At 54.7% G+C, this 10,647-nt stretch overlaps 2 protein-coding genes across 2 annotated transcripts; one reads left to right on the forward strand and one right to left on the reverse strand.

Moving 5' to 3' along the window:
- Positions 1 to 464: 464 nt before the first annotated feature.
- Positions 465 to 2,086, reverse strand: CDEST_11139 (uncharacterized protein). The gene is made up of 3 exons (XM_062927295.1): positions 1,572 to 2,086; positions 1,455 to 1,514; positions 465 to 1,388 (listed from the first exon to the last, which is right to left on the reverse strand). Exons 1-3 carry the CDS (start codon positions 1,657 to 1,659, stop codon positions 1,213 to 1,215), a joined length of 324 nt encoding a protein of 107 aa, XP_062783346.1. The 5' UTR covers positions 1,660 to 2,086; the 3' UTR covers positions 465 to 1,212.
- A 7,103-nt stretch (positions 2,087 to 9,189) lies between these two features.
- Positions 9,190 to 10,636, forward strand: CDEST_11140 (Putative nitronate monooxygenase, aldolase-type TIM barrel). Its single transcript, XM_062927296.1, has 3 exons — positions 9,190 to 9,450; positions 9,523 to 10,334; positions 10,409 to 10,636. The coding sequence occupies exons 1-3, from the start codon at positions 9,408 to 9,410 to the stop codon at positions 10,544 to 10,546; spliced, it is 993 nt and encodes a 330-aa protein (XP_062783347.1). The 5' UTR covers positions 9,190 to 9,407; the 3' UTR covers positions 10,547 to 10,636.
- The last annotated feature ends 11 nt before the right edge of the window (positions 10,637 to 10,647 follow it).

Genomic DNA, 10,647 nt, shown 5'->3' on the forward strand with positions numbered 1-10,647 from the left:
GTACAATTTGTTGGAAGCTCGGGGGACCTCAGTTGGCGTGAGATCTGCCGCCCGTCCCTTTCACTAGGTAAGTAGGCAAGCTCCCTAGTTTGGTTCTTTTCTTTCTTTTTAAGGCCGAGGGAGGGAGGATCGCTGCGCGTCAACACCGCACCCACCGTGTCTTTTCTTCCGGCGGTAGTGATAACAGCACCGAAAAGGATGTCACTATAGGTGAAAGCGTGTTTTCGCCCTGTCCATACCAATCGACACCCCTTCTATTCCCATCTTTCGCTGCTGATCTTATTGAGGGTAAGTAGGCCACCACGAAGCCACTGATGTCCTTTTCCTTTTTTTTTTTTTTCTTCTTCTTCTTCCTTTTCTTCCTTCGTAAGCCACTTCGGAACAGTCATTTCCGTCACGATAACGTGGAAAGGCAAGCATTGCACGTGGATTCAATGCAAGCGGCTGGGAAGAGGTGGGTACAGTTGACACAAGAAAAAGGAAGTTTTCTCCTATTTGGCTCTCTTCTCACCTCCCAGAACTATTGCGGAAAGGGGGCCCTCTTCATCAACTTGGATATTGTCCAACTATCTTCCCCGCCACATACTTCCCTTGCCTTGGTAGTTGCTTTTCCCTCATAACGCCGCTCTGGGAAGAAGAAAAAAGAAACCCAAGGATTTCCAAATTGCAACCAGATTACGGACAAGGGCAGTATCGTAACACCGCCGCACACAAAAACAAAAAGCCCTCATGACCGTCGGCTGTCTGCCGGTCCTGTCTTGCCAAGGTTCTGTCTCATGTCGAGATTTCTCCAGACCATGATTCCACCCGTGTCTGACATTGTGAGGAACATGGAAGGGGGAAAACCCATGCTGACCCCCCTTCTTCGACTTGGCCTGGTGAAAATGTCTCTCGTGCGCCATTTTCCCCCAACCAGCTCAACACCCAAATTGTTCCCTTTGGAGTCACCAATTGACCTCAGGTAGAAATGTAGTCGTACGCCGATATCCGTGGTGTCCCCCATTCTGCCGTGTGGCATTGGCCAATGTCTCCCAATCCCAACTCCAGGTGTATTCGTACAAGTGAACAGTCGAACAAGGGCCCAGGAAAAGCAAGCAAAAGTAAAACGTAGGGGGGGGGGGAGAGCATCAAGTGCGACGCTAGAAAATGATGCTTTGACTGGTGTTCGCCGCAAGTTGCCGGTGTTTTCGCATGCATGTCTCGGTTTCGTTCTCACCAGCTCCCTCTGCTGTTCGCTGGAGAGCTGGGATTGGATCCGGTGAGATAATTGAGTGCCATTTCCGCGGCGTCTTCTTTCGCGTTGTTGAGGTTCTTACCGTCGTACCAGAATCGTGCGGAGAGGGTGCGTCCGTGAACCGTGACTCGACTGGACCAAGCTGTGCGGCCGCCTACGAGACAAAACAGTTAGCGACCTGAAAAAATTGGCGCAAGGTGATCCGGCTTCCAAAGCTTACCACGTCGGTCAGAGACGATTTGGAAGACGGGAGGCAAGATGTTAGCCTCGCGGCAGGCGTCTTTCAAGGTTTGTCAGCTTCCTCAGGGTCATTGTGGCGAACGTGGCGGCGTCCTACCTTCAAGTCGCTCCTGCCAGGTTCCTCCTTGGCTATTGTAGGAAGAAGCAGACATGGCGGTCGTCGGGTATGACTTGCTGGAGTACATGCAGTGCAAAGCTATGCTCGAAGCCAGAAGAGGCTCTACTCTAGAGTTCAAGGTGGTCGAGAAGGGAAGCTTGTGGCGGGAAGAAGTTACTGATGGTTTTGTAGTCGGTGGGATCGTGGATATCTCGAGACAATCTATAGCGGCATTCGGTGGTTCTTATACTCAGGTCAGATCAGTCGTGAAACGGATGGGGGTAGTCCCATTGGAGTAGAAAGATTATGATGTGGCAGGACGAGATTAGTTCGATGCTGTTCTGGAGGCAGCGGATTTGTTTGCACAACGATTGTGAGGACGGGTAAGGGATCAGTTGGGCTGGTACCCTACGGCATGCTGCATCTTGGGATGGGTAGATGTGGGAGGAGAGAAAAGGAAAGGAAGATGAGAGAAGAGGGACATGATCCAAAGATGTAACGACACAACATCATGTCCCGAGTCCGTTTGGGTTTAGAACGGCAGAACCACGTCGATTTTCTATGTTCTTTCTTTTTGTTTTTTTACATCCCCTGGTACTTGTCTCTGATGAGCAGCTAGGCGGCGGCGGCGGCGGCGGCGAGGAGAAGAGGGGTGTGCCACTTGGGTGTGAGTACTTCTGCTCATCCGATGCCAGACCATAGACCACAGACCAGACCGACGGGCGTGGGGAGTGTGGCACTGGCGGCAGAACGTCGTGATAAACTTGGGCCCTTAGCGTCATCTTTTTTAGTGGTTTTTTTTCCTTTTTTGATTTCAATCTTCCCCCCCTCCTTTGCACTTCTTCTTCTTTCGTTCTGCCGTCTTCTTTTTTTCCCCCCCTCACGTACCCTTGGATACATGCTTGTCCTTGAACCCCCGCGTGGTTTACCGGTACATGGGTGCCGACAGTCATGGGTTGATGGACAGGAAGCTGCGAAATATGGGCTTGCGGGACCTGAGGCAGGGTGAAGAGAGGCGGGAACACGCTACTCTGAAGGGAGACTAGGAATCGGACGCTCTGAGCGAGCAGTTGATTGGGACGTAGCTGACCAGGACTCCCTTACCCGGCGCCCGGGGGGTTCCAAACCAAACAGAGCTGGCGTGGAGTGCCGACCCGTCTGGGTGGAAGAGGGAAATGATTGGGAGCTTCAAGCCGCAGAGACAAGGGCTTGTACACGGCTACACTACTAGACTCGGGGGGAGTGGACAGACAAGGAGGAAGGAGTGCAAGGTGCAAACGGTGGGAAAAGGTAGGTTGCGCGTTGACCAGGGGTCAGACTGGAATCTCCAGCCGAGAAAGGGAGAGGAAACGAAGGTTGCGGAAAGCGGATGCACACAGCCTGGATGTATCCATGAGAAATAGGATTATGTATCGTATCCTGCTCATGCACAAAAATACGTACGTACCTGACCTGCTATCTGGTACTTGTGAGCCTTCGTGGAGATGTTCGCATCCTTGGGCGCAAAGCGAATGATGGGCCGACGAATAAAGACAAACGGGAGAACTGTACAGAGTACAGGTAGTAGCGGGAGAGGGAGTGAACATAGGAACAACAGCGAGGCTGGAAGGCTGGAGAGGAAGGGCTACGATGGCACCACGTCCACGCAGCCAACGCTTCAGCCGACCCGGACTAACCGTAGCCAGGGCTGTGTGCCGGACTGCTGTGTTGGACTGGTTAGCAATTGTTGATCTACGCGTGAGCATGTTGAGCTATCTGCAAGGTGAGGTAAAAGGTCAATGTCTCGACATTGATGGCACTGACATCAGATAATGCAAACCGACGATTGGGCAATCAAGCCAAGGTGAGGCAAGGCGAGGCAAAGGACGAGAAGAAGCAGAAAGCTGGGTGTCCATCCCGTATGCACAGAGCACTTGGCTCTGGCACCGGGCAGCTCTCAGAGCCAAGGTATTCGTACGGGGAGTACGGATATGCTAACAACGCCAGGGCCCTCTCCATCGGCGGCATCAGCTCCGCCAACCGGTGAAGCGAAACGGACCGGGGTGGTAATGCTAAGCAGGCTGGGTGGTTGGGCAGGGGAACAGTGTCGCCTCCATACATTGCGACGAAAGGAAACTCGGTCAAGACCGTTTGGGCTTCATCGAGACCATCCTCGCAACCATGAACTGATGTTGAAGGATGTCACTACACAGCATGCAAAGCAGGGGAGAATTAAAGGCCGTTGAGCCACGTCGATTTCGATGCGCGATGCGCGATGCGGCAGGGAAAGGGCGGAGAGAGTCGAGTGATGTATCCGTATGTATCATGATACTGATGTAGTTAGTCGTGGGTGGTGGAGGGGGCGGGAGGGGGTGGGATCGGGCAGCACTCGCTCTCATCATTACCTTTATTTGTGTTCGGGTGGGGAGAGAAGGATCGCGGCAGGGCGGAACAGGACATTTCTGGTAAGGCGGGCCAGACCACAGATGACGACGATGATGATGATGATGATGATGATGATGATGATGATGATGCTGCTGCTGCTGGTGTTGGTGCTGGTGAGGGAATTGTGGATTGTGAAAGACATACACAGTCCTCTCTGTACTTGACCTGAGGTGGAGAAGCACACTATGCAGTAATCAGGATGTGCAATACATACGAGGACAAGCATGTGGTCGCAGACTGTACAGAGTACAAAGTAGATACACTACCTACCTATCAGTATCCCGGCAGCGTGTGCCAGTAGAGTAGCCTGGGTTATGCGTCTTAGGTGCTTTCCTCTTGTGCTGTTCGCGTCCCGCGTGCCGCAGAGAAACACAACCAGCTCATGACGGCTTGTGTTCGTCGTTCGAGAGGGAGGGAGGAGGCAAGGTACGTGCATCTCCGTCTTCTTCCCTTTTTTTTCTTCTTGTGGTTGGCTTTGTTGGCTTCGCTGGCGAGACCGGCTGGTTCGGGTCTAACTCAGGTCCAAGAGCCTTTGCCGGTGGTTGTGGCAGCATTTGAAGCCTTGAAAGACGGGCGCCCGGGCGGGATCGACCAGAGTGACAGGCGGCCGGTGGGTTTGGGCGGATGCAGCTTGGATGCAGCTAAAGCAGCACGTACAGTAGTAGCAGGCGGCACAGAGGAACCTGGAACGGGTAGTTCGCAGCACAGTCGGAGACCATCCAAAGTCGCGCGGTGGCGGACGCGGTCCAAGTTGGTCTGTGGAGAGGCCTTGGTGGCCTTGGTGGCATCGGGGAATGGGAAAGCCCTAGCCGGAGGTGTCCCTAGCTTCTTAGCCTGTAAGTCCAAGGAACCGTCATGCTTCCCCGAAACGAAGGGATCAGGCAGAGGGGTGGGAAGGAACCGGGAAGCCGGGGAACAGGGTCGAGGGTCGCTGCTGTTGCTATTTGTCGTTCACTGTGTTTTCCCTTTCTCCCCCTGGCGAAGACAGAAGCAGGGAGGGAGGGGTGAGTGACTGTGTCCGTCGAAGTCTGTCGAAGTGGACATGGAGAGAGATGTTTGTGATGTTTGTGACCGCTCCGAACAGACAACAGATACGTACCTACATCATCTAGAGGCAAGTCTTTAATTCCAGTAGGCAGGTACGGGTAGGTACGAACACATCCCGGTCCACATCCACAACCACTCGGGCAAGTACATAGTAGGGTGAGGTCAGACTTATGCTCGCCCCGTGGTAAGCATCCATAGGTAGGGTACGTGGCAATGCGAAGCTTTGCTGGCGTTTTGATTGTTTCGTCTGGCCTCGAGCCTACACTACGCTACCTAAACATTCAAACTGTCGGTTTCTGCCGCTGTCTATGTCTATTGCCTACCTATCATCCGATAAGCCGTTCATCTCTCGCCGTCTTTTCTTGTCTTGTCTCCCAACCTCTCTTGTGTTCGGACGGAGAAGGGATGCTACTTACACTTTCATAGGTCACATGGTGGCGCTTCCCCTCCCAGAGGGGCAGACACTAAACGCAAGTAATACGCAACGCATGGTGTGCACTCGACACGCTGAGGTTGCCGTGACATACCGAAGGACGAGCCGGGCAGTTCGGATACTCTGCTCTACACGTGTACTCTGTGTCTAGATACAAAGGCATTCGTAGGTAGGCCATAGACGAAAAGATTGACATGGGATGCAGCAGCGGTGCTCTCCCTCCCGCAACGAGCATGGCGACAAGAAGAGAGGAAGAGAAAGCAGCGAGGAGCCACAAACTCAACATTCAATACTGGGCACTTCACAGCCCGCCCAGCAGCAGCAGCAGGGTCGGGGAGCAGGGTTCAGGGACAGTGCCAGGGCCAGGGTCAGGGCCAGGGCTCTTCAGGCCAAAGGTTTCTGCCCCTGTCCTGGTCGTCAGGTCCTGTCTTTGAACTCAAAATCGACAAGAAAAGAGATCTCATTACTTCCCTCACCTTGCTCATACAGTGAGGCGAAAGAGAGAGCAACTACCGCTCAGGCGCTCAGCTTTGCTTTGTCACCGCCTCCCGCACCTAAATGCGACCTCACATCCACCGGCCTTTCCGCCCGCCATATCCGTAATTCGTCCATCGTCCAGGTTTCGTCCACTCGGTCTTATTTACCATCTTTCGTCCACCAGAAGCTTTCCCGCGCTTGCGTACACACGAAAAACTCGATTTCCTCCGCAGGTGCCAGCAAACAGTCCGTCGTGGGCCAGCATTCCTGCAAAGTATCCCGGCCCGACCGCGTCGCTGACCCAATATTTGCTCGTGGATCGGCGTTTGCCCTTGGCGGGCCCTGACTAGGCACAGGAACAGGGGCGCCGAAACTCGAGAGAGCGCAGACGGACTGCGGCATGTGCGAGCGAGGCCAGGGTCCATCTAGTTTGCGAGCTGTTAGTGACCAACCCGTCGGGACCAGTTCCAATGTCCCCCGGACCTACCACTTTGCCTTTGCCTCTGCCACTCCCTTTCTCTCTCTCTCTCTCTCTCTCTCTCTCTCTCTCTCTCGCAACATGGACGCTCTGCCGTGCACCTATCAGCCAATACTCGCTCCAAATGTCGATGCATGGACGCTGCCTCGGGAGTTGGGGGTGGAATGCACATCCCCTAGCCCATCCGTGTAAGTCCATTGGAGACCATCGGTTCGTACCTAAACATCAACGACACCCACAAATACCTACTCTCACTCTGCTCCTGGAGCCCCTGCCGACGCTAGCTACCTCACGGGAAGTCACAGAGTCCGAGTCGGGTTGGATCCGTGTTTAGTGCCATGCTCCTCCCGAGTAGGTCGGTCACTTGTCGCTGGTCAGTACATAGCTTTCCGGCAATCCAACCCCAGTACGGAGTACTTAAGCCTCTCCTCGTTTGATCCCACCCGTCCGGGGTATTTTCCGCTGTTCGAAAAGGCCAAAGACTTAGGAAATCCAACACCAAGTCTTTGCTCGCCAATGTCGCGTCAGTCGAACAGATAGCTAAATCAGCGACTTACTGAATGTACCCCCATCGTCAGATATAACATGTTGAACACAATTCTCCCTGCTCTCATTCACACCTCCACAACGTACCAACTTTGCTGATGACGGCAATCTGTTTTCTTACTGCTTTGTATGCCCCTCCATACACGCGCAGCATTACGATCAACCCCCCTCTGTACTTGCATGGCGTGGAATCGGCTTCCAATGGCGTTGACACGGGGAAGCTTGAGCAGCAGGATGCCTATGCGAGGGTGCTCCGAGTCTCGGCGGAGTCCGCATATCCGACCATACCCAACTTGAATGTCAGCATGATCTCCATCAATGTACCAACCGACAATTGAGCCTGGCGACATGCGCATGGCGATCAGAAAACCTGTCAGGTGGCTCAATCCGTCTATGGCCACGCTTGCCTGCTCCGGTTAATATATCAGGAGCATGCGGTGTGCTTCTCGATCCTTCATTGCCCTGCGAGGCGCCGCCAGCGCAGCAACAGCAACTAATCCCTTTCGGATCCAGGAAGTCGACGTCAAATATACAATTGCCGGCTGTGTCTCACCTTGAGACCATGACACAGGCAGCCCGAGCATCCATCAGTCAAGACACCCGAGATGAGGATGCTGCAACTCTCCGCAGCAAAGCTACCGCGCCGTGCATCGACCCCTTCTCAACCGAGCTACGTGTCGGTGCCAGAAATGTTTCTTGGCCCAATTTGCTACATCGTCTATCTGCTGGCGGCTGCCTGCCTGTTCCCGCCCTTCTTCGGGCTACGTGAAGCACTTCCTTGTTCTTCTCTATATGCCATCGCCCGCTCGGGTGGCCGCATAGAAGCAAAGACGCGTCAACAATCGCTCTTGAATGGCTCGTAAGCACGTAAGAAGAGCATCACGTCGAGAAGGCCTGGTTTAGGTCGCCGAAGCCCTTCGCCACAGCACGAAGCTCAGTCGACAGCTGCGATCTTGGCGAACAAGTAACTAAAACTGTATGGAGATTGGCGTTCAAGAGGAAAAGCAATGCTAATCACTGCTCACAACGTATCAAACATGAACGGCCTTGCGCTGGGTATGACCTGTAGCAAGGCTTCTCATCATGGCCTTGGTAGGGACACAACAGTTCACGATTGAGCCGCTTAGGCTTGCATTTGCCGGTGGCCTTGTCGTTTGATGACAAGCAGATGCCAGGCCGAGACCATCACTTTGAAAGTCTCCGCTCCCGTCGTGGTGGGCCTTCCTTGTATGACGGACATATCGGGCACAATATGGCCGCTTAGAAGGTTGTACTTGGGCTAATGCCCAAGGTATTCCGCCTTCTGATCCGGCATGGTCCTCCCCGTAGGCAGTTCCGCGTTGCGTGTTTCGCGTCAGGCAATGTTCCTGTGATTGATATGAGCCGTGGAGACCAAGGCCGAGTGCCAGATGACGTCCCTTGACGTCGGATCCGTCTTGCGCGACGTGTACGCTGTGGCACCAAAGCCTCAAAGAGCCGCTAGATTGGGAGCAGATGGGGCGACACCGATCCCGGGTATGCCCATCCAATAGTCAAGCACGGCTGAGGTGCGTTGGCCAGCTGGCGGTTAGGTATCAATTAAACCGGAGTGTGGTGTGTGTGTGTGTGTGTGTGTGTGCGACAATGCAGCCGGAAGGGGGGGGGGGGGGGGGGGGGGGGGCTCGAAGACAGGCAAATGCTAAGATCCAGTGCGAATGAAATAGAAACATAACGTCACAGCTGACACGCGCCTTGGGACATCACTCTATGTGAGTGAACAATGTAGGCAAGAAGGGTATGGTTTGTGCCCGGTGGCCCGTTGGTTACGCCACAGTAGCCATGAAGATTTGCTGAGCAACCCGCCCAATCTCTATTGCTACATGTGTGTGTGTATGCATCTTACTCACTCTGTCAGAATGAAAAAAAAAAAAAAAAATTGAAAAAAAAAAGGAGAAAAAAGACTAGAGTCGTCCCTCAGGCACCCCCAGAAGAAGTCTTCTGGATCCGGGAATAGTCCCGTGGACGGAATTTTGGAGTGCCATGTGAGATGCCGGACGGCAGACTTGGCTCCCCAGTCGCTCTACGGATACATAATCACAAAATGGGTCTGGGAAAAACGCGGGGGAGGAAATGGTGGAGGCCGAGTTACCTCGGTTCGTCTCCACAGGCGGCCCCATGGTACCGGTCGAGGGGGCTGAGCGTGTCGTCCTTCTGTCGATCGCCGGACTCCCGAGTCAGCTAGTCTGCCGTCAGGCTCGTGGCTTCTGTTCCCTTTTTCTCATTGTGGTGATGTATGTTGCTTTCTTCATCATTTAGACCGGCTTTTCTATTTGGATACCTCCTTGTTGTCTCTCCCCCTCTTTCCTCGTTTCCTCCCATCAGCGCACATAGTCAGTTCGTGCCCGCCCGCCACAGCGCTATCGAATAGAGAACGTGTCCAGATTTGCCCAACATGCCTTTCGACACCGAGCTGACCCGACGATTGGGTATCAAAGGTAATCTCAGAGCCAGGAGAAGGAGGATGTAAACTTACGCACGCTGACACGCTCTCTTCACTCGCGTCACAGTGCCCATCGTCCAAGGGGGCATGCAGCACGTCGGCACAGCCGACCTCGCCTCGGCCGTGTCCAATGCCGGTGCCCTCGGCATCATCACCGCCCTCATCTTCCCGACCCCCGAGGAGCTGCGCAAGGAAATCCAGCGCTGCAAGACGCTGACGACCCGCCCCTTCGCCGTCAACATCACTCTCCTCCCGGCCCTTGTACCCCCCGACTATGCCGCCTACGCCCAGGTCGTCATTGACGAGGGCATCCGCATCGTCGAGACGGCCGGCAACTCGCCCGGCCCCGTCATCAAGCAGCTTAAGGCCGCCGGCGTCACCATCCTGCACAAGTGCACGACGATCCGCCACGCGCAGAGCGCCGTCAAGCTCGGCGTCGACTTTCTGAGCATCGACGGCTTCGAGTGCGCCGGTCACGTCGGCGAGTCGGACATCACAAACTTCATTCTGCTGTCGCGCGCGCGCCAGTCGCTGAAGGTGCCCTTCATTGCCAGCGGCGGCTTCGCCGACGGCCAGGGGCTTGCGGCGGCACTGTGCCTCGGCGCGTGCGGCATCAACATGGGCACGCGCTTTATGTGCACACTCGAGGCGCCGATCCATCACAAGATCAAGGAGGAGATCGTCAAGGCCCAGGAAACGGACACGGCGCTGCTCCTGCGGCGGTGGAGGAACACCACGCGGCTCTACAAGAACAAGGTCACGGAGGAAGCCATCAAGGTCGAGCTGGAGAGCAAGTCGGGAGAGTTTTCCGAGATCGCGCCGCTCGTGAGTGGGAAGCGGGGCAAGGAGGTCTTCATCACGGGCGATCCCGACTATGGCGTAAGTAGCAGGCAGACCCGTTCGTTCGTTCTTGCGGAGGCGAAGCAGACGGTTGGGCTAACATTTTATCGCAGGTCTGGACGGCCGGGCAGGTCATTGGGCTGATTCACGACATCCCCTCGGTCAAGGATCTGGTTCCCAGGATAGAGAAGGAGGCCGAGGCAGCGTTGCGGGAGAGGCTATCGCTCATCAAGCCGGCGGCCAAGTTGTAGATAGCAGGCATACACACTGCTGTCTGGAGAGAGATAGAGAGAGATGTAGAATAATGGACCACCATGCGTATTGTGACGATTCTATCCAAGTTACGATGCTT

The sequence above is a fragment of the Colletotrichum destructivum genome, chromosome 7 (assembly GCF_034447905.1).
Source record: "Colletotrichum destructivum chromosome 7, complete sequence".
Classification (NCBI taxonomy): Eukaryota; Fungi; Ascomycota; class Sordariomycetes; order Glomerellales; family Glomerellaceae; genus Colletotrichum; species Colletotrichum destructivum.